The 23,599-nt window shown below is 40.0% G+C and overlaps 2 protein-coding genes across 4 annotated transcripts in view; one reads left to right on the top strand and one right to left on the bottom strand.

Moving 5' to 3' along the window:
• slc26a5 (solute carrier family 26 member 5) overlaps window positions 1-15,397 on the top strand; it is a 19,934-nt gene extending 4,537 nt beyond the window's left edge. For all 3 annotated transcript variants that reach the window (XM_055006437.1, XM_023278440.3, XM_035952016.2), the window contains 16 exons: window positions 1,035-1,174; window positions 1,402-1,512; window positions 4,605-4,786; window positions 5,061-5,225; window positions 5,384-5,619; window positions 5,878-6,025; window positions 8,708-8,821; window positions 9,041-9,118; window positions 9,274-9,369; window positions 10,490-10,596; window positions 11,053-11,122; window positions 11,211-11,303; window positions 12,294-12,398; window positions 13,602-13,808; window positions 13,980-14,034; window positions 14,441-15,397. In XM_055006437.1, the coding sequence (XP_054862412.1) occupies window positions 1,035-1,174; window positions 1,402-1,512; window positions 4,605-4,786; window positions 5,061-5,225; window positions 5,384-5,619; window positions 5,878-6,025; window positions 8,708-8,821; window positions 9,041-9,118; window positions 9,274-9,369; window positions 10,490-10,596; window positions 11,053-11,122; window positions 11,211-11,303; window positions 12,294-12,398; window positions 13,602-13,808; window positions 13,980-14,034; window positions 14,441-14,589 (2,056 nt within the window). In that variant the 3' untranslated portion in view covers window positions 14,590-15,397. The remainder of the gene's footprint in view (window positions 1-1,034; window positions 1,175-1,401; window positions 1,513-4,604; window positions 4,787-5,060; window positions 5,226-5,383; window positions 5,620-5,877; window positions 6,026-8,707; window positions 8,822-9,040; window positions 9,119-9,273; window positions 9,370-10,489; window positions 10,597-11,052; window positions 11,123-11,210; window positions 11,304-12,293; window positions 12,399-13,601; window positions 13,809-13,979; window positions 14,035-14,440) is intronic.
• On the bottom strand, window positions 15,346-23,475 carry psmc2 (proteasome 26S subunit, ATPase 2). Its single transcript, XM_023278442.3, has 12 exons — window positions 23,301-23,475; window positions 22,973-23,010; window positions 21,470-21,551; window positions 21,254-21,353; window positions 20,832-20,963; window positions 20,659-20,731; window positions 20,416-20,511; window positions 18,837-19,001; window positions 18,669-18,756; window positions 17,811-18,013; window positions 17,151-17,247; window positions 15,346-15,613 (listed from the first exon to the last, which is right to left on the bottom strand). Exons 1-12 carry the CDS (start codon window positions 23,368-23,370, stop codon window positions 15,456-15,458), a joined length of 1,302 nt encoding a protein of 433 aa, XP_023134210.1. The 5' UTR covers window positions 23,371-23,475; the 3' UTR covers window positions 15,346-15,455.
• Between the last annotated feature and the right edge of the window lie 124 nt (window positions 23,476-23,599).

The following is a 23,599-nucleotide window of genomic DNA, read 5'->3' as shown; positions in this document are numbered from 1 at the left end:
AATGATTTTCTCTAAGTAAGAAAATGGAACGTGTGTCATGTCAGACTCCAGCCAACCAAGAGAGGCTTTAGGTGAACGATATCACACCAGAGGGGTGTACTACAAATCTGCTGAAGTGTACACTAGTAATGCAACTGAACAAAGCCATGCAGTTATACTGGGCAAACTGTAAACATTGCAACACTAGCAGTTTTCTACCAGCGTTCCTCTCTTGCAACAGTGCTGCTTTTTACTGTAAGGATTTTTATATTCTTCACTGCTCTCCGTTATAACAACTAGTTCTTGATGATGAAAGCAGGTGGCACATGACAGGTTCATTTTGGGTGAAATAAAACTGGAATGGCACCTCAAACTTTCTCTTTAAGAGAGTGGGAACAGAGCTTAGCCCTTTGACACCCAAAGGTCATACAGGCTGCCTGGATTTTTTTATTTGTGCTGTAAAAGAGTCAGAAATCATACTCTGAGTGATTGCATTGTGAAAAAAACCTAAAATTGACTTGGATTTTTCAGGATTTTACTAAATTAGGAACTGGAGTTGAACATGAACAAAATACTGGACAACAAAAATCTAAAATATGAACCATAATAAATATTTACAAAAATTTTAATTTTATATATATATGAACGTTGTTGCATGTAGTTCCTTTGATTTACCGTAATACCCCGTAAAGTGCATCTTCTCTTCTTTCAAGAACCGTTTGAATTTTGTCTCTAGCACAAATGGTTAAGGAGTTACGATAATTTAAGGAGCGTTCGTAAAATGGGAGTTGCGCCGCTCCTGTGGGATTTAAAGGGTTAGTCAAGAAAATATGGGTTAACAATGAAAGTCGATAACCACCGTCATGATACCGTTATCTCCTAAAGTGAGCTTTAGGTTTTGTTGATTCAACTACGACAACAAAAGTCTGGCTATGCTGAATTTGCTTTAGGAAAAAAGCTCTCTGTAATCAAATACATGCCTCTTCTGTGATAGGCCATGAATTTCTTTTTCAATTACAAACTGATAGAAAAAGAGTTTTTGTCTCATTTCATAGGTGTTCATCAAAGAAGGCCAAGGCAGCAGCTCTGAGCCTTCTACCTATTCTAACATGGCTGCCATCCTATCCAGTCAAGCAGTACCTCCTTTCAGACGTGGTCTCAGGCCTCAGTACAGGAGTTGTGCAGCTCCCTCAAGGTCAGTCCCCTGCAGCACCACTGTATTATACAGTAGTCATGAGTTAAGCTCGTCATCTGGAATCGCACAGCAGTTGAAGTGGAATGGGCTAGTAGCCAACTCCAGAGGGACTGTTTTCAACTTCACGCTGTCTTTGTTTTGGTGTCCCTGTAGCTCTGATGTTATGATGTGATCACTTGGCTTCTGGGACTGTTTCATTAATTTTCTCTCTTTTTCTTCTGCTCCAGGTCTAGCCTATGCTATGCTGGCTGCTGTGCCTCCAGTTTATGGTCTGTACTCCTCATTCTACCCCGTCCTGCTGTATACCTTCTTTGGCACATCTAGACACATATCAGTAGGTGAGAAATTAACTTGAATTCTCTTGTAGAGGCTTTTCTCTTCGGTCACAAATCTCCTCCTACAAGCTGTAGCTGGTGCCAACATCCACAGCTGCTGCCAAAACCGAGACAAGGGAACAAAAAAGACAAATTCCATGACATTTATAGATCCTTTTTTGCTCTTAGCTTCTTTTGTTGTGTTTGTTATTCTACAAGATGATCATTTTTCATGTACATGACGAAAGGTTTACAAGTTGCAGTTGATTGTAAGACCAGTCACTGGTGACTTTGGCTGATTCAACAATCAGAATTGTACGTAGTCTTGCACATGAAAAATCTTTTGACATAGGGGGTCTTTGTCTTTCAGATGGAGATAGATAACAGCATCTTCTCATTTCTACTTACTGACCATTTCTCCATCTGTAGTTAGACAGCTAACTAAGGTGTTGTTTGCCTCATGAGTTGTTAAAAACCTGTCTTTGTCTGACTTTTTAATGTTTCCCATCTGCCTATTTGTAACGTAAGAATCGTGTAAAATGGGTCTTATTAATACTGCACTTGATATCTACATGTACATACATAATATCATGCTAGTAGAAGAGGCTTGAGCTGACAGGACAGTGTCCTCACCAGCTGATGTAGAAGAAATGGAGAAACAGCATTGTCAGTGCAGAGCCAGTTGTAAGTCACTGTAAGTGCAATAGAATCAGAGCATCATTTTGTCATTTAGTGTTTTGTTTTAACTTTAAGAGAAAAACAAAGCTTCATGTGTCTGGCAAATTTGGCTTTGGCTCAGTTCACGTTGGTTGGGGTTGTTGGAATGTAAATGTCCTCAAATCCAATAAGCTGCTAACGTTACCCTGAACTCTGATAACACCAAGGACAAGCTGCCACACAGTGAAGTGTTTGCTGAACAAAACATATACCTCTACATAATGCATTAAGGTAATGATGTGGACTGAACAGGAAAATGGCTGAAAGTGACTTTACAAAGTATTTAAATGCCAAATATCACTCTAACTACAGCCCTTTGTCATTGTTTCAACAGGTTGAAACATCCAAAGATTGACACTCTTGTTTTGTGAAGTTACAAAGTAATGATTAGACAACAGCTACCACTAGTCAAATTTTTATTATTATTGAATTTTTGATGATCTAGCTGTAATCTTGTGTATAATAGTTATTTGAAACTGGTTTCTCCTGTTGTGTATCCCCACATTTTCCTGTTTGTCTTCCCTACAAATCGTGTCAAAAATGCTAAACATTAACTTGCTGTTTTGCTTTGACACAGTATTTCGAGGAAAAGGAGTCTTGTAATTTCTTGACCTCACTGGTTGGCATGCTTCCTGGTCTAAATTAATTGTGGGAGCTGTTAAATATGAGTCTTCTAGCATTCTCACACAACCAGGCACTGCCAAAAGCACTGTAACCAACTCAAACTACCAGCTATCTCTGGCCCAGGCACATGCACTGCTTCACACAGATTCAGATTATGAGATAAAAGATGAAAGTTCAGGAGGAAATGCTTTCATTTAGTTGTCCTCGGCTGGCGTGAGCGACAGGATTGTGAAATTTCAGTGACCCCACCCTGTGGCATCTCAATCATCTGTGCACTTCCCCTTTCTTGAAACTGCTCCAAGTCATCTCATGTGTCAGCTGTAACATTCAAGTCCGTCTGTCAAATGGACACAATAAACTGCATCAGCATTCTGAAACAAAAAGGCTGCTCTAAACTAAAAAGTCATTACACAGCAGGAGGCGGCTGACTTTACTGTAAAAAGGCCTCTGCCCAAAATTTCCCCTTGATAGCAACATGGTGTGAAAATGATTGCTCAAGTTCTGGCAGAGAGTGAGGGGGAATAGCTGGGCAGGTGTTCAAGTGCTGGGCAAGATGGCCTTTTCTTTCAGGAAGTAAACACACATATGTACACACTGGACACTGGACATGGTGGTACTGTACAGCACCAAGCCTGGGAATAAGTGGGGCTGAGGTGAGGTACTTTCACTGTGATGTTTTGCCCTTTAGAGCGCACCATGTTTGGTGTGCTCTAAAGGGCAACACCAAGAGACTGTGTGACTGATTAAGAACTGACATTTAGTGTTCCACCACAAACCTCCATCTAGCCTTACATCTGTTTATCTGCCATAGGCACATAAATCTCCACAGTCTTGGCTGTATTTTTATTGTATCGTGTAGTAGGTCTGTCAGAAGATTCTACAATGTAATACATGTGATTTGAAGAGCAAAGATCATGTATGAATTAACAAAAAAGAGCTGAAATGAAGTTCTAAGCAAAATTACGATTTTGCAAAAGCAAAAATACTGAGCACAGCTTTTAACAAGAAACGCACACACACACACGAAACGATAAAAGTCAGACAAAAAAAGACAAAAAACAACAAAAACAAGACAAAATATTACAAAAATGAGATGCAAAATGACAAAAATGAGACAAACAACACGAGCAAGACAAAAAAAGAGACAAAAAATTTGACAAAAAAGTTGCAGAGTAACAAAAAGTTACAGAGTTACATTTGCAGTTTTACATATTTACAATCTGCAGTTGTTGTCTTATCTGTAATTTTTACACTTTACAAAGTCATCGTGAGGGCCGGATTGGACCCTCTGGAGGGCCGGTTTTGGGCCGCGGGCTGCATGTTTGACACCCCTGAACTAAACAGTGGGTGGTCACAGACTGCGGCGTCAGCTGACATGAGCAGCAGGATTGCATAATTTCAGTGAACCCAACCCCTGTCAGCTGATCCATCTGGATACTTTCTTTTCTAAAGCGCCGTCCAAGTGATCTCACATGGCAGTTTGACCTTTAAGTCCTTCTGACAGAATGGGTGCGATAAACTAAACCAGTGCAACCTTTTGAAACTGAAGAGCCAGTGTGGACAGAATGATGAATATGAAATCTGGCTTAGTAACAGGTTGCTATGGAAATGATGATCCCTTAATGTCTGCCAGAGTGAGAAAGAGTAACTTGGCTGCTGCTCAAGTGCTGGGCAAGATGGACTTTTCACTCACAGAGATACTGAGTATGATGGTCACAAATCCCTGCATAGAACTAAGCCTGTGAAAGTGCTGTCTTTGTGTTTCTGACCTGCAGGCACCTTCGCAGTTATAAGTCTGATGATTGGGGGAGTTGTGGTGAGAGAGGCCCCAGACTCCATGTTTTACGTCCTCCCTGCCAATGGGACCAACATGTCTGCGGTCCTGGACGTGGAGGCTCGTGATGCCAGGAGGGTCCAGGTGGCCGTGGTGCTAACAACCCTGGTGGGAATCATCCAGGTCAGCCTCAGAACCACTAACACACCGAGTCAGCCACTGCAAGCTGCTGCTGATGTGGTCAGGCTGTCCTATAACCTCACAGAGTGGCTGTTATTTGGCTAGAATGTCAGCGTAAAGTCATACAGAGCGCTCAGATCTTCTCACGCTGAAAAATCAATGTTTACTCAAAGCAGTGTGAGTCCCTGCTGATGTATCACCTTGATATTGATTTTATTAAACCAAGCTGTTTATTTATATCTCATCCTGGCTTTCATTGTTTTACTTTTCTTTTCAGATTGTATTCGGTCTTCTCAGGTTTGGCTTTGTGGCGATCTACCTCACAGAGCCCCTGGTGCGAGGCTTTACTACAGCAGCAGCCTTTCATGTTGTCATATCCCAGCTGAAGTACCTGCTGGGGGTGGAAACACAGCGCTTCTCTGGGCCCCTCTCTGCTGTTTATGTGAGTTTTAATAGTTTCTGTAGTGTTTGTAAGAGGGAAAAATACAAGAGTATTGAACAGCTGAGTCCGTCTTCTTCACAGTGCAGATTTTGATGTACAGTACGTTTGGTAAATGCTACATCTGAATCACTGACTTTGTCATTTTTCTGTCACCACAGAGTGTCAAAGCGGTGTTAAGTAAAATTACCACCACCAACGTCACTACTCTCCTCCTGGGACTTTCATGCCTCGTCTTCCTGTATGTAATCAAACACCTTAACGAACGGTACAAGAAGAAGCTGCCCATTCCCATTCCTGGAGAGATTATTGTGGTTATTGTGTCAACTGGAGTCTCGTATGGTCTGTCCTTATCAGACGACTACAGCGTGGCCATCGTCGGGAAGATACCAACAGGGTAGGTTGTTTCTGAAATGTCTTGGCATTTACAGAGTATATATATATATATATATATATATATATATATATATATATGTAGAAAGATATTTTCTTATAAAATTTACAACTGTAATACCCGAATGCACTATAAAAGTTGTGTTTCATATCTTTCTTGTAAATATGTGGTTTGACACACTCGTTCTCCATTTAAAACCTTAAAAGGAACCATTTCAGCTGAAATATACTGACATGCTGGTGTTTTCTTATGCGTTCTCAGGCTTCTCCCCCCTGCTGCACCACTGTTCTCTCTGTTGCCCAGTTTGGTCACAGACTCCTTCGCTGTAGCCATCGTAGGATTCTCAATGGGCATCTCACTTGCCAAGATCTTTGCCCTGAAACACGGGTACAGCGTGGATGGAAACCAGGTGAGTGTGGCCATGCGAGGAGCTGCAGATCTACACACTAACATTGATCAGTGTGTTTACACCTGTAACCAGGTTACAGCTGCTCTCCAACCTGTTAGACAGACTGTGAAAGCACCAACACCACACAGCGTTTTTAAAAAGCAAGCTATGTTTAAAATCTACTCAGATATTTACTTATTATTGATCTGTGCTCATGGACTTACTGCTAACAGTCGCATGAAGCTGGTCATCCACTCTGTAAGTCAGCTGAAGTGTATGAGTCTAGTAGCAAATTATAATCCTCTAATAGCTCTAGAAACTCTTACCTTCCCATCTCATTGTCTGCACATCGAGTTACACAGAATTTTCCAGGAGTGGTGATGCTGTTTTCCAAAAAAAAAAATAAAGATTTCTCAGTCAGAGATGTTTTACTGTGCATTAATCTCTATGATGAAAATAACAGGTTAGGAGTTCAGTGCAAGTTTCCACGACAATGTAGCCTGATAAGAATTGAATCACTGTTACAGACCTGAAAAGGAAGGATTAAAGCAGGAGTTACCTTGCTACCCACAAATCCTGCTTCGCAGTACAGGCCTCTCCTTTCTACAGTGCATGTTATCCCAGTAATGTGTTTTTTGAGTGCATGCATTGAGTATTTTGTTTAGGCTGAACCACATGAAAAAAATGACCTTGTACCTGTACGTAAGTTGTTTTTGTTCATGCTGCGCAGTGACAAGGAAACTAGAGCATGTAAACATACGTCACATCGGTTCACAAGCAGAGTAAGGCAACACACCATAGTGACCCAAATACACAGAACCCTCTGCCCTTTGCCCTTTACAAGATTGGTTTTTGAAAAAAAATATTTTTTGAGTCTATGAAGCACTTTTACACTTGTCCTGATGGAACAAGTGCCCTAAGTTATCATTATTCCAAAGAGAGTCTTGTTTAATGAAACATTTTGCCATTTAAAAGTGAAATATGCTGATATGTTAAACCCACATTGTGCAGCTTGTCTGTCAGTCACAGACTCACTGTTTCTTGTTATGCTCTTTGAAGCAGCCAATCATTTTCTCTAACACTATCACTTCTCTGACTTCAGATCTTTAAAGGTCTTCGTCTGTGACAGCAGTGATTGATGACTGTTTGAAAGGTTGCTCACTGTGTCATTTCTGCACTAAGCAATGATTGCTGTGGCCACACTGAATATGTGTGTGGACTGTTGACAGAGTGGCTGCTGCAGCACTACGCTTCCACTATAATCAATGACACTAGCTAAACTAGGTGGGTCATAAAGTGTCCATTAAAGCACACAAAACAAACTACCAGCATATAAGAAATCACAGATTGCATCAAACAGGGATTCCACTTTGGTATCTAGAGCCACTGATGCCAGTACTAACTGATGGTTGCTCAGTATGTGTATCACTTACAGAGTCTGCTTCATTCTGCAGATGTTAAACTTACCAATTTTTTAGAAAGTCGTTGGAAAAACTGCAAAAACTGAACACAGCAATCCCAAAACAAAGTTCATCACACACATCAATACACTGTAAATGCCCTTTAGATTTATCCTGTAAAAAGATAAACTCTTAATGTCAACATACACTACTGTTCAAAAGTTTTATTCATGTGCTAACATAACTGCACAATGGTTTTCTAATCATCAACTAGCCTTTCAACACCATTAGCTAACACAATGTAGCATTAGAACACAGGAGTGATGGTTGCTGGAAATGTTCCTCTGTACCTCTATGGAGATAGTCCATTAAAAATCAGCTGTTTCCAGCTAGAATAGTCATTTACCACATTAACAATGTCTAGACTGGATTTATGATTCATTTAATGTTATCTTCACTGGATAAAAACTGCTTTTCTTTCAAAAATAAGGACATTTCTAGGTGACCCCAAAGCAAGTAAGAAAAGCAATACAACACAGCTATAAATTGAAGAGGTGAGGTATACACACTTTATATACAATATCATTAAGAAAAACTGAAAAACACAAGGATACTAAGAACACAAATTTAAGGATATTTCCAGGAATGAATTGCACTTTGGTTTATTTGCACATGACAGGTTGCTAACTGTCATTAAGTGAGTGTGTGTGTGGTGTGTTGGGAGCAGTGCTGATTATAGAATTTGATACCAGCAGGATGGAAAGACCTGTGGTAACGCTCCTTCACACATCTGGGGTAACACAGTCTGGTGGCAGAGGAGCTGCCCAGTGCCCTCAGAGTGTCATGCATGGGGTGGGAGTGACTGTCCACTTCCTCCCCAGGACAGAGCTGGCCTTCTTGATCAGCCAATCAAGTTTCCTCACGTCAGCAGCTGAGATGCTGCTGCCCCAGCAGTAGATAGTGTGCTCTGACCCTACCTGTAAAGTGCTGTAGCATGGTCTGACCAGTCCAGTTTATTGTTCAGGTGAACACCCAGACTCTTGTATGAGTCCACTCTCTCAATGTCCATGCCATGGATGTTCACCGATGTTGGGCGAGTGCAACTGGGCCTGCAGAAGTCCACCACGAGCTACTAAATCTTCCTTGTCCTTTGTTCTTCACTGTCACCATCTGCCTCTGTTTCTCAACAAGCTGCAGGTTTTCGGATGCATTTCCTGTTGTTAAACATAGTTTTTTCTACCAAGTAGTCAAACAGGTTGACTTTGTCATTGCTTCAAGCTTGTTTCTTATTTGTTGCTTTCAGGAACTGATCGCTCTGGGTCTGTGTAACTTCATCAGTTCATTCTTCCAAACATTTGCCATCACTTGCTCCATGTCAAGGAGCCTGGTGCAGGAGAGCACTGGAGGAAAAACACAGGTGACACACACACACACACACACACACACACACACACACACACACACACACACACACACACACACACACACACACACACACACACACACACACACACACACACACACACACACACAGAAAGGCCTACACTATCTCACTAGACTAAGCTGGTGCTGTAAAACCATAATTACATTGAGGAATGATGTTGACTCAGTTGTTGTTCTTTGTGTGCGTTTGCAGATTGCTGGGCTCCTGGCGTCTCTCATGGTGCTGCTCGTGGTGGTGGCCATTGGTTTTGTCTTCCAGCCGCTCCCTCAGGTGGGTGAAGTTGTGGAGTTTATGACACAAAGCTTCCAGATTTTAGTTTGGTAGCTTGATATCACAGGTGGAACTGGACACTTTCTTTTACTTTTGCCTCAGTCTTTTGTATAGACAAAGGCTGACAGCTCCACTAATTTTGTTCTGTTTCCCAGACTGCACTGGCTGCCATCATCATGGTCAACTTGTTGGGGATGTTCAAGCAGTTCAGAGACATTCCGAGTTTGTGGAGGACCAGCAAGATCGAACTGGTCAGTCTGTTTAATCAGACTTAACATCAGAAATGTCACTGTGCTGTAGTTTTCTGACAGGAACCCACAAAAATCTGATGTTGCAAAATTAACTTGCACTTGATATTTCATTGTATTTCTAGATTGATCTGACTTGTAATGCAGCAGAGCTCTGTTCTCAAAACAATCTTACCGCAAGCAGCACATGGTCCATCTTTAGTCAGAACATCAAAACACTGACTTGGACAACAGAAGTTTTGAATGTACCTTAAGAGCTAATGGTACTAGAGTTTCCCTCTAAGCCTGTTTGCTTCAGAACTGGATAGACAATGGAGACAATAGGAGCAATATAATAAAAAGTAGAAAGTACTTCATCACTATAAAGCTTCTGTTTATTTCGTGTCTCTGTGGGCTGATGCCCAGCTGTTCACAGAGCTATTTGTTATTGGACACTTGTGTGTTTAATGGGCTGATCTACCTCAGGATTGGAAAAGATAAGATAAATTGCCCTCCTCTGAATATTTGAATTTCATCAAATGAATGCCATATAAGATATGGTGTCTCATTTTCAAGAGGTCCTAGAGAACACAAACAGAAGCAAACACAGCATTATAAAACAGCACAGATACAGAAATATGGAAAACTCACTCAGCTTCTCCCACCCACACCCCCCGACCTGAGCTACTGTAGAAGAAAAATCACGTACAAAGACCCAGTAACAATAATAAACAATAACTGCAAAATAAACCAAATATTGAAAGTACAAACAAATTTAAAGCATTAACATTTTGCTTTAATGTGAGAAAAAACAAAGATGACCTGAACCAGGAAAAGGAGGTAATAGATGTAAGAAACAGAAAATGATTATTCCAGTAGGAAAGAGATTTACATTGAAATGACCTGAAATAAGTAGTAGTAATCCCATGTGAGCTTTTAAGGTGCTTCATTTATCATTTTAAAACATCAATAGATGACAGGTTGTATTAGATTTCTTTCGTCCATCACTGAAGGCAAATTAGACGTAATGAGTCTTTGTTTTCCGTCACAGGTGGAAGAGGATGTTGCTTTTAGTGTTCTTCTTTCAGTGTCGTCCTGTGATTGTAGAGTTTAATGTTATTGTTTGTTCCCTTTTCTCTCTCAGGCTATCTGGCTGGTAGCCTACGTAGCATCTCTGCTGTTGGGTTTGGATTATGGCCTCTTGGTAGCCATCTCGTTCGCCATACTAACAGTCATCTACAGGACGCAGAGGTACTGATGGCAGGCAGCTGCTCGTCCTTAGTTGGCATACACTACCAGTCAAAAGTTTGGGGTCAGTCAGAAATCCAGTCCAGACATTGTTAATGTGGTAAATGACTATTCTAGCTGGAAACAGCTGATTTTTAATGGAATATCTCCATAGAGGTACAGAGGAACATTTCCAGCAACCATCACTCCTGTGTTCTAATGCTACATTGTGTTAGCTAATGGTGTTGAAAGACTAATTGATGATTAGAAAACCCTTGTACAGTTATGTTAGCACATGAATAAAAGTGTGAGTTTTCATGGAAAACATGAAATTGTCTGGCTGACCCCAAACTTTTGAACAGTATTGTACGTGTTTGTCTTCACAGAATTATTATCTCTGTATTCACCTAATGAACTTAATGGTGCTCCAAGCTTGCTAACAGAGGAATTTAGTGTAAAAGTTTTCTCCTTGTCTTCCAGCCCTAAAAGTTCCATCCTGGGCCACGTTTCCAGTACAGGACTGTACTATGATGTGGACGATTACGAGGAAGTGAGTCTGTGAGAAGAGAAAAGCCAGGATAAAAAGTTCTCACTGCTTCTTTTGGCCTGAATCTCTGTGATTTGTGGTTTGTTCCCAGGCGGCTGAATATGAGGGGATTAAGGTTTTCCACTCCAACTCCTCAATCTACTTTGCAAACAGTGACCTTTATGTGAACACCCTCAAGGAGAAGGTAATCCTAGTCATTATGTGTTTGAGTATGTGTATGTAAGTACTAGTACTGAGTAATCATATTCCTTGTGCATCTCTGGAGGAGAGGAACGTCAGAAACACTTGTTATCCTTGGAGTTTAACAGCTTTTAAGGTTGTCATCCACGGTTACCCAGAAACATGTAATTATAAAGAAAGGAAAACAATTTGGTGGCAGCCTCAACTACTACAGATATGAGCAACCAGTTGTGTTGTGAGATGAACAGGATGAGAATACAGCAGCAGGCTCATAGATCATCCTGGGACAACATGGCAGTGTCCTTCAAACATGACTTCATGTTCAAACGCAACTTCATTTTTCTGATTAAATGTTATTTAAACATGTTGTCTTAGTAACTCAGTAAATAAAATTTCGATGAGTCCTGATGTTTTCAGGGCTTAGCAGTGGTTTACATCACAAAGGCCTCCCATGGCTGCCAGTTTTGCCCAGTGGTGTCATAAAAGATGTGATCTAATGTAACTTCCTTGAAACAGCTTTGTAACCCTTCTCAGACTATTTCAGTCTCCATCTTTCTCTCCTGGAATTTAATTAGATTTTTAAGCAGTGTGCCACTGGTGAGACCTTTTTAGTCAACCTCATGCCTCTGCAAATGTCTATTGAAGTGATGATTTGATTGAACGGCGCTGGGAGCTATTAGACCCAGCAGTTAACAGTAGATGTAGTAATTTCTTTGATTTAAAAATACTTTTTGCTTAATAATCATCTAAAACTTTTATTTGTTATTCAACTCAGTTTGCCTTTGTTTTATGTTTTTGTTCATTTTGTTTGAAGTTCTGACATCATTTAGTCTAAAATGCACCCAAAAATAGAAGAAATCAGGAGGGGGGTTAAATACTTTGTTAGAACACTATAGATGGATTTCTAATGAAGTCTGGTTGGATTAAAGAATAACAGTGTGATGTCCCTTTAAACTAGCTTTATTCCACATAACTTTTGCTGTTACCTTTACAGACTGGAGTGAACCCTGTTCACATACAAGCTGTCCGGAAAGCCCAAAAGAAACTGAAGGAGAAGACCAACAGCAACCACTCTTCTCCACTGAAGGTTTGTGCTAAGGTGAGTCAGCCTTTTTCCTCTTCTCTTCCTGGTTGCTTGTTGTCTGTCAACACTGCCGGCTATGTTGACTGTAAATATACAGTGTAACTGCATAGATGTGTCTGTTGTGTGAAATGCTGCAGGGATTGAAGAACTTGTTTCCTGAGCTGAAACATTATCAGGAAGCGTCATTTAAGAGGTTTAAATGGTCGATTTTTCTCAGGATTTTGGAACATTGCAAAAAAAAAAAAAAAAACAGTTGGATTCTGAACTTGCAAACCTCTATTTTATCCATCCCATCACTACTACAGTTTACATGTGATGACAATGACCTGAATTACTTAAAACAACTACAAAAAGCAATGTGTAGATTTAGGAAATTTTGGACTCTCCTGAAATAGTTCGGTATCATGTTTTAACCCAGGATTCATGTTCTAAGCCAGGAGTGTCAAACGTGTCCCGCAGGCCAAAACCGGGACGACTTTGTACAGTGTAAAAATTGTAGAGAAGACATTAACTGCAAATTATAAATTTGTAAAACTGTAAATTTACAATAATTTCTAGACCATGACAAGTTGTTTTGATCATAAAGTAAAATACTAGATTGTTCATTCTTCTTTTGTCATTTTGTGTCTCATTTTTGTAATAGTTTCTCATGTTTTTGTTGTTTTGTTTTGTGTTTTTGTCATTTTGCTTTTCCTTTTTGTCTCGTTTGTGTTTTTTTTGTCTATTTTTTGTTGTTTTGTTCCTTTTTTTGTCATTTTTGTCTCATTTGTGTCCAATTTTTTTGTCACTGTAACTTTTTTGTCTTTTTTGTTTTGTTTTGTGTCGTTTGTATCATTTTTTGGTCATTTTATGTGTCATTTTTGTAATATTTTGTCTTGTTTTTCTTGATTTTTGTCCTTTTTGTCCGACTTGTCAGTTTCTTCATTTTTGTCTCATTTGTGTCAAATGTTTTTGTCGCTTTGTAACTTTTTTGTCAAATTTTTTGTCTCTTTTTTTGTCTCGCTTGTGTAGTTAGTCTCATTTTTGTCATTTTGCTTCTCTTTTCTATAATATATTGTCTTGTTTTTGTTGTTTTTTGTCTTTTTTTTTACCTGACATTTATGGTTTTGATCATAAAGTAAAATGCTATTTCATCCAGTTCCAGATGAATGTGATCCCTGAACTAAAATGAGTTTGACACCCCTGCTGTAAATAAACCGTGTCTTTAACTGGTTCCAGTACAAGGATGAGGCAGTGACCCATGAGGTTCTGCCCCAGAACCACATGGTGGAGGAGCAGAGGAACGGCCAGCTTGGGGACAGACACTGTGATTTGAACTCTGAGGAGGCCGTCTTCCTGGAGCCTCTCAACGCCGTTCACTCCATCGTCCTGGACTGGACGTCTGCCAGCTTCATCGACTCTGTGGGAGCCAAAGCCATCAAACAGGTTTTTCACTTTTCCTAAGTGGAGGGTATTTTCAAGATGACTTCTATCACCAACAATGTATTGTAGAGCTTTTCTGTTTCCATTTCCACACTGTTTGTTCCACTGTCAGCATAGAGATGCTTTAGATTTTTTTGTGGAGCTTCAATTGTAAAACTGTATCCGTGTCTGCAGGTCATGAAGGAATATGCAGCTGTGGATGTTCGTGTGGTCATAGCTGGGTGCAACAGTAAGTAATCAGCAAGACTTTCCTCTGCATGTTATTTTACTTTAAAGCTTTAAAGTCACTTTATAGCCAACAATGTATCACTGTCTTTATATCATCAGGTAGAAATGAACACAGTGATGATGATGACGCCCCAAAATAGACACAAAAACAATATTTAACTCACTCAACAGCCACGCAATAAATCCTACTTTCATTACGGTAGTGAAGTATTTTGTTCAGTGTGGCGAGACAAAACGTATAAAGCATTATATCACAATATAAACTTATGAGGAACTTAGAGGGACCAGCGTATAGGTGATGAATCTGGATCCTTTATGGTAGAAAATACTTCATGTATGTAACTTTCCCTGTAGAATGAGGACACAGCTCTGCTCTGACTGCTCTTTGCTCTGCTTCCATCTACAAGGACACCTGCTGTCTGAGCTGGACTCCTTACAGTTCTTCACTGGGAACGCGACCACAGACATGGTGTTCCCCACCGTCCACGATGCTGTGCTCTACTGTCAACACCTGCACTCCTGCTCACCTGCTGCTCCGACCAATGAAACGGTCTGACAGGAGCAGACACCAGCACTGATGATGAATCTCAGGAACAACATCCTGACCTGGACAACAGTCTTAGGAGCTCCATCCAGACTGTAGAAGCAATGAACTTGTCTCATTTGTATTCTGCATCACAGCAGAGAGGAAGTGAGCAGTGATCCATACTGCGTAGAGGTGGGTGTTGTAGCACTCCAGAGAGTCTGACAGCCTTGTTACATGTGAAGCACCCACAGGAGTGAGACTGATCAATGATTAAGAACTGCATTTCCAGCTGACATTCCTCCAGCCTTATTCCTCTGCATCCTCTTAGCAGCACACGCTAAGATAGGAGTGTTTAAAGTTGCACTTTATATGTCTTTTTGTAGTTCTGTCAGTTTTTTCTGCTTTGCAGGGACAAGTACATTTTAAATGAAGCTGCTGCAGCTGTTTTCTAAATGACTGTCATTTCTAGGAGAGTCTAGATTGTGGTGTAAATGTCTGAAACTGTCTCATAATCATGCTGGTATCAGATGTCTGTGGAGAAGTAGTCACAATGAATATGAGTATTAGATTTTGTAGCTGTGAGTCACAAATGGCAATCATTGGTCAATTTGCAGTCGTGTTTGTTGTTACTGTACATTTGCACTGTTTCAGTGCAACACTAATGTAATAGACATGGTGTGAGAGAACATTTTAGTTCATGATAAACTGCAGTTGTGCTGCTACTGAATAACACAGGATGCCTTTCAAGTTACCACAGAGCTATTTTACAAAGCACTAAGACTCAAATCTGGAATAAACTTTATTTTGAAGTGTACAAGAATGACAACAAAAAGGACAATATTTGTGACTGTTCTTTTCTTGACAGTGAAAAGCAAAAATCAGAAACACACACACTCTCAGTTGTAGGTCATGTATCTGGGGGTGGCGCTGAACTTGGCGTAGGACTTGATGACCTTGTTAACAGCCTCAAGGAAGTCCTTCTCTGTGGCGATCTTCCTGCGAGCCCTGATGGCAAACATACCAGCCTCTGTGCACACACTGCGGATCTCAGCACCTGGACAGAAAAACACAACGTTAAACTCTGTCTGCAGACTGAGGATGAAAAGGAAACGATGCTCAGAAGTTCAGTCGTTTGTGTGTACACTGGGGCCTGGACTACGAAGCAGGACCATCAGACCCAGGGGATCTTTTCATGATCTGAGGATAAGCGGTTATATAAAGCTGGTGATCAACTTAAGTCGCCCCAGAGTTTCAGAAGCTGGATGAGCGTGATCACATGAAAGAGGAGCTGACACCAGACTACCCATCAAACATGGACAGGTCTACTGACAGCAGAGTGGCATATTATGAAGGGGAAGGGGAAACTATAAATATTAAAGAAATAGGAAGATTTTAAACAACACAGATGTAAGTTTCTTATTCAAGTCTCAGTGTAATTATCACTAAGCATCACTAGACTGTATGACAAGATTACAAATGCTGTCCTTCTATGCTACTCATGAAACAATCAATAGCAATAAAATAGTTTCCATGGTGATGTGGAGGATGAAATCCGTATCTCACATTAAGTCTCTCTACAGCTATAAGAAACTTAGCCATAGTGTTTCTTCTGCTTTTTTTGGGAGCATGTAAAGAGCAAATATGAAAACATGACAAACCAATATGCAGGTTAGGTGTTCAGCAGAAGTTAGAATGGCTGCTGTAGTACTGAAAACCTGAAGGTACCTTGCTAACCTCAGATTCTACTTGATTACAACTAAACAAGTTAAACTAAACTTCAACAACTTACTGACATGTTTTCTAACTATTCATTAAGATAGTACTATATTTCTCCCCATGCCAAGGGAAATTCACATTGTTACAGCAGCTTATGTGGCAATAAATGTAGTAATAGTAACAAAATAATAATAAAATAGTAGTAATCATATTTACAATATGTACAGGGATGAGAAGTGAGGATGAAATAGTGCAGTACTGACACACTGTAAACAACACAATATAAAGTGGCTTGAGAAAATAAGTTTAAAAAGTGCAAAGATGTAGCAGTGCAAGAATTGCTGTGCAAATGTTATGGTTTGGGGTGATATGAGTCCAGTATATGCTAGCATCAGCCACTGATGCTGATGTTATACAGTCTTACAGCAGATGGGGTGAAGGACCTGCAATAGTGCTGCTTCTTGCAATCATGTTGCATTTTTACAGAGCTGAAATAGAATTTTAAAGAAGGTGAAACAACCTGAAGATTTCCCCTGACTAATCACTATCCTGAGAACCGGTCTGTTAGCTTTAGAGAATCAGTTTTCACTGGACGTTGCTACACTGCACTCTTGTGGCCACACATCAGCACTACACTGTTGAAAAAAACTGAGGCACATTTAAATTCCTGTCTCTGGTACCATGGAGTCAGTTAACAAATAAGCAACTGAGAAGCACCACAAGCATGTTTTAAAGTCACTGCCCCCTGGAATGATCAGCTGCAGGAGCAAAGAGGCAGCAGAGTGGCAGATATACTATGTCAAATGAACAGGACTATGTGGGAGAAAGAGAAAAATGTGATAATTTTTGGATGGAAGGAAGGATTGACGTCTCACCGGTGCTGTTGGGACAGAGGCGAGCCAGCAGCTCAAAGCGAATGTCTCTCTCCACACTCATAGAGCGGGCGTGGATCTTAAAGATGTGGGTTCGACCCTGAAATAAAGAACACAGTGAGCTCACAGAAGAGAAATGACTGAACTAAAAATGCAGACATACAGAGAAATACAGAATACATATATGTAGAAATGAGAGAGTAGAATTCAATTTCATGTCTGATCATGCTAAATAGGTTTAGAGGCTGACATATGTCTTCATAACACACTTCTTCATTTAAAACTACAGCTGTTGAACCAAAGTACACATACACAGGGTGGGCCAAAAGTAGGCTGACAGTAGTTTCATTATTTGTTTCACATTTTAGATCTAATTTATCCAAACCATAATTCCAAACCAGTATTCCATATCCCTTATTCACGGTTTGGAAATGTTATTAAGCTATTTCATCCACTTTTGGTTGTGATTTTTATGTTTTTTTGTTTTTTGTTTTTTTTACAGGGATTGTGAACATTTTTTGTCGTGTTCATTGTATTCTTCAGGTAATTTACCTTTAGTGGTACCAGGCATTAAAATGAAGAAGAAATTGAAGAAAACAAGGGTGGTCTAGTAACTTTTTCCATGACTGTATATAAAACTAATATTCTACGTGGCTAACTCACCTCCAGGTCAGGCAGGCTGAACTCGATCTTCCTGTCCAGACGTCCAGGTCTCATCAGGGCCGGGTCCAGTGTGTCGGGTCTGTTGGTGGCCATCAGCACCTTGATGTTGCCACGAGGGTCGAAGCCATCCAGCTGGTTGATGAGCTCCAGCATCGTTCTCTGGACCTCGTTGTCTCCACCAGCTCCGTCATCGAAACGAGCACCTGGCAGGAAGAACAACAGGAAACGTTTATATGGAGACATTCATCTTCTTCCAGTTCGATTTAGATTCTTTACACTGATCTTAAAGAAAAATAACATTCAGTATAAAAGCTGCAATGATCAATCTATGAGATGTCTACTACTAGAGTAACTGTTTAACCATTTTAATTATCAGATTAATATTTTTAGGTAAAACGAGTGCAGGTTGTTAAATTGAAATCATTTCTGGGTTCTTTCCTCTTCTCTGACAGTAAACTCATTTTCTTTGGGTTGTGCAGAAAACAAGATCTGTTATTTTAGTGTTTTACCATTTAGACTAAACAACTAATGAGTTATTTAAGAAAACAATCAACAGATTAACTGACAATGAAGATAATTGTCAGCTGAAGCCCCATTTGGCTTGTCATGATAAGAAATTAAGACAAAAACTGTACACTGGGAAACAATGCTAGACCAAAATACATTAAATTTAAGATAACTTTGCAACGTAAAATGCAGATATGTTCCTGTTAATCACCAATAATCTGTACAAGTATCCAGATTCTGTTGATGTTGGCCTCATGGGATTTTGCCATTAAGGTTCAGAATATGTACTGTAAATGAATGCATACAAAAAAAAGACAAAACAAACAAAAACAGGAATGGAGTGAACCTTACCGCCAATAGCATCAATTTCATCAAAGAAGATCAGACACGCCTTCTTAGTCCTGGCCATCTCAAACAGCTCACGCACCATCCTGGCCCCCTGTTAACAAAGAAACACTGTTAACGCTAACTAACATCTACAATCTAAACTTCAGCTGTTCTTTGCACCACGAAGCTCACCTCTCCCACATATTTCTGCACCAGCTCAGAGCCGATGACTCTGATGAAGCAGGCGTCCGTTCGGTTAGCCACGGCTCGAGCACACAGGGTCTTTCCAGTACCGGGGGGCCCGAACAGCAGCACACCTTTAGGAGGCTCGATACCCAGGTTGACAAACCTCTCAGGCTGGAGAGAAAAGGAAGAGACAAACGATCAGTCCAGATGGAATCTCTTTCATGGATGAGATTTATTCATGCCACGTTCAGTGTCAGTGTTATGTAGGGCTGCAGCTATCCATTATTTTAGTAATCCAGTATTCTATCGATTATTATAGCGATTACTCAGTTAATCGAACTCCACACTGGGCATGACAGCAACAAAAGAGGAAGTGAGCGCGCTGTGCAACAGAAATAACCGTCCTGGAGGAACACAAGCAGACATCTGTGGTGTATTGTACATATATAGTATAGTACAGGGGTATTATACATATATCTATATAATATAGTAAAGGAGTATTATACATATATATATATACTATAGTACAGGGGTATTTTACATATATAGTATAGTACAGGGGTATTATACATATATCTATATAGTATAGTAAAGGAGTATTGTACAGGGGTATTCAACTAAAACTACAGCCATGTATTTAACCCACATGTATTTAGTTGTTGATGCAGAAATCACATAAACATGTTTTTCTGTTTGGTCTGTTTAAACTGCTGCTACTGCAGCTGATAGAACACAAATAAGAAAACTGATCAGTTTATTAGTATTGATTACAAAGAATATTCAATCAGTAACTTTAGTTTTACTTTGATTTGGCCACAAATTAAAATGATTTCCTTCATTATGAGTCAGTGTCAGACCTGCATACACTTCAATACAATATCATGTTTGAATATTTAATAGTTTTATTGTGCAGCTGTCTGTTATCAATAATCAGCTGCACTGATCAGTAAAATAAATACATTATTGTGCATTTAACAGTTTTCTACAAGCATTCCTGTCTTACATCATTTACAGTAGAAGCTTTTTACTGTCATAAATGTTTATTTTCCTCATTGTTTTCCTTCAAACAACCTCTTTGCGATCGGTTCATTTTGTGCACAAAACGAGTCAAATGATGGTAAAACGCTCCTGTTTGTGTGATGAGTTTAAAGCAGAAAGTCTGAGTTAACAACAAAAGTTGCTAATCAACTTCATATCTGTTAACTCTGACTGGGGTTTTAGTTTTTGTTGACTCACACAAAGGAAGTGTGACTGTTAAACTGTCTTTGTAGTTCAGCTGATCTGATAAACGCCGTAAACACGAGAAAAGCTGCAACGATTAAAATAGAAGCGTCCTGTCAGATTTAAAATCCTCTTATAATTTACTGATTATAGATAGGTCTGAGTCTGTACAGAATGAAGTCTGTGTCCAGACCAGTTAGTGACCTGGGGTCTAGTATGCAGTGGATTAAACAAGGCCTCCATTCAGAGACTTTTGCCTCGAGGAATTGTAGTAATAGAATTACTGGAATAACCTGAGGAATCGTTTCAGCTCTAGCGTGAAGTGTAAATAGGGAAAAAGTAACGGTGTTTGGATGTTTCTTACATGGAGCAGTGGAGTCTCAACCACTTCTCTCAGCTTCTCAATTTGTTCCTTACATCCACCAACATCACTGTAGGTCACATCAGGTTTCTCCTCCACCTACACAACAACATGTGAGTGAAAGAAGTAGAGAGACAGGCAACATTTTTAAATGTAAAATGTCTTAAAATATTACCAATTTGTGTTCCACGCAAGTTCAAACATGACATACTTTGTCCTTTATAAGACAATTCACTGCATTCATACCTGCATCATGGTGACGGTGGGGTCGATCTTAGGAGGCAGAGGGATGTGGATCTGATACTTGTTCCGGTCAACTCTGAGAAATTAGAAGGGACACTTAACTTAGCAAACTGTGTCACCGGGTGTATGACATTTTTAAAGATAACGGACACATTTAAATCAGCTGTCTGCCTCACCCAACTCTCATGCCCTCCTCAATGTCGGTTGGAGCCACCTGGTCGCTGAGATCCACCACAAACTTGGCAAACTGTTTGACGTTGATGATATATTTGGGATCCTCAGAGTCTGCATTGATGATCTTCGTGCATCTGGTAGAAAAAGCACACAGGAGTATTTGAAACTGCATAATAGATAATGAGCAAAGGAAGGAAAATAACTGCGGAATATTTAGATTTCGCATTATTTTGCCAAAAGATGGCAAAGTGGGTAAGATGAGAAAGTTAACGCTGTTTTACACAACGATTTAAACTATTTTAAACATAACAGAAACAACCAGCAAACTCAGGAATCGAAGCCTGGAGATCTAAGATGCAAAACCAGTCATACCTAGAAATCCTTCCACAACACTGACTCAAAAAGATGAGACAGCTTCTTTTACCTTGCCACTTGCAACGGCTGTTCGCTCTGCAGAGTCTGTTTGTCAGCAGCCAGATCCCAGAGAGCCGGTGGAGCCAGGCCGGTGTCCGACTCCTTAATGCCTGTCAAACACAAAGAACACAACTTTAAAGTACAATCCAGTTAGAACATCTCAAAGCTATAGGTTGACTGGGAATATCTGATATTGTATGAGCGTATTCATGGTTTTACTACCCACCTGTCAGCTCGTTGATCTTTTTGAGCAGCTGCTGAATGTCATCTTCCACTTGTTTGATCTGTCTAGAGTAGGTGCTTTGACCCTGAGAATAAACAGTAAGGACAAAGGAAAATTTGATCAGCTTTCAAGTCGTGTTCTACAGCATGCCGGTACTGGAAAAGTACTGCTGTTCGAAAGAATATCCGAGTTGTTTAAGTGGGTACAGCGGGGCAGCGTGTGCTCTGCTTCACTCTCTGCATAACAGTCAGCATGCAAATTGCTTTTTTTTTTCACACTGCAGCTCTAATGGTGACAAAACAAGAAGCGTTACATATGTTTGCAAGCTGAAGGATCCAACACATCCAACTTCCAACCTTTCAAGAGTGACAGATTAGCTAATGTGATAGATCGCATTATTATATCATGCCCTTAAATAGAGTGAACATTAGTGTGATGTAGCCTTTATACGCTACTGAACAAAATTAGGAAACGGCAGGCAACATTTTTTGGACACATCTTAAGGAAGGAGACCCTGGAATATATCGTCACAACTGGAAAAATTAACGGGAAGAGAAGACGAGGCAGACAGAGAATGAAAACGATAGATGGATTGACATCACGGCTACACGTGGAACGGGCAACAGTCACAATTCAGAAAGGAGCAGGAGAGAAATGATCGCCTGCGCTGAAAGGCAAGGCACTTGACTGATTGATTAACTGCAATGTATGTTGCGATAAGCGAGCTTTTTTACACCATCAGAGTTTGTTGAGGCAGTTAACCCTTTGATGCGCGACATGGGTCAAAAGTGACCCAAATCTAGAGGAAAATGGGTATCTCCTGATACACATTGTGCATCAAAGGGTCAGCAATGATGCTAACTGACTAAATGTGGCAAATATCTCGATACGCAAAGACGGTGTTCACACTTGCATCACTATCTCATGTTATTACAAGCTGCTAAAAATCAGGTGTTCACTAGAATACAGTTATAATGATCAACTGAATTCCTGCAGAGAAAACGTGAAACAAAGTGATTAAATTGTGCACTAAAGCACTGCTGCACATATCTCTGCAGGGATTTAACCATTTAATAACCCACAGTGTGACATGTGAAGGTGGAGAGACATGAATATGAATTTGTAAAAAAAAAAAAAAAAAAGCTCTAAATGAAGAGTTCCTATGAAAATGTATGAACAACAACAATACAAAGAATACAACTTCACTTGTGTTGTTCTATGACTTGTTTTCATGTCCTCTACTGCCTTGCATTGACATTACCAGAAGATTTTTAGATTCTCTTTTTTAAATAAATAAATAATAACAAGTTCAGTGTTGTATCATATATTAGTCCATTATTTTCCTAATGCTTTAGGCGTTTGGTGTCGTATTCATATATTTAGGCAGACATGTACTGGTGTCCGCATTTTAATATCTGGACTGAGTCATAGCAATGCAAATGTGACCAATTTGACTGAATTTACACACATCGCAGGTAGTACAGAGGTGTTTGACGTCATACTTACATATGTTTTGAGCAGAGCGATGTCCCCTTCATCCAGAGCTGTGACAGACATAAAAACAACATGAATGAGTTAGCATTAACAGAGCTGTAGGGCCGCTAGCATCGATGTCAACCTAGGAGATACCGCATATTCCAACCTAGCTGCTAGATTTACATTAACTGATTTCACCAGATACATTATGAAGCTTACATTATATAAATAAGAGCAGTTATCTTAGCGAGAGAGTCAACTGTAACAGATTGTTTAACAATCTGAGCTAACCGTAGCTAAGTAGCTAGCTAACGGCTACGTTCCCTTTCACTGCTTTAAAAAACATTTTCAGACGTACCTCTGATAGGGGAGTCTTCCTTTTCCTCCTCTTTGATCTTCCTTTGGTCGTCTCCTAAATAGTCCGGCATATTTAAGGTGAGAACAAACCGCCGTGTATCTGAGAAAGTGCGCTGCTTGGGCGACTAAACTGAACAATTACACAGCAGCTTTGGACTTCCGCCGCTATGCGCCACTTATCGGATGCACAAGTCGGAACTATATTGAGGTTGTACCGCGTATAAAATATTTATTAGAGATATGGCTTCAAACAAGTATTAATTTCCATCTTTGATATGAGTGAAGTTGTCCATTTTTACA

The sequence above is a fragment of the Amphiprion ocellaris genome, chromosome 21 (genome assembly GCF_022539595.1).
Source record: "Amphiprion ocellaris isolate individual 3 ecotype Okinawa chromosome 21, ASM2253959v1, whole genome shotgun sequence".
Classification (NCBI taxonomy): domain Eukaryota; kingdom Metazoa; phylum Chordata; class Actinopteri; family Pomacentridae; genus Amphiprion; species Amphiprion ocellaris.
This window is presented reverse-complemented; position numbering and strand designations above follow the sequence as displayed.

Coding starts and splice junctions, on each gene's coding strand:
- psmc2 (XM_023278442.3), bottom strand. CDS start 23,370: ATGCCGGACTATTTAGGAGACGACCAAAGGAAGATCAAAGAGGAGGAA. Junction 21,354..21,469: donor AAAGATCAACGAGCTGACAG/GTGGGTAGTAAA, acceptor TGTGTTTGACAG/GCATTAAGGAGTCGGACACC. Junction 17,248..17,810: donor TCAGCCTGCCTGACCTGGAG/GTGAGTTAGCCA, acceptor TCTTTATTTCAG/GGTCGAACCCACATCTTTAA.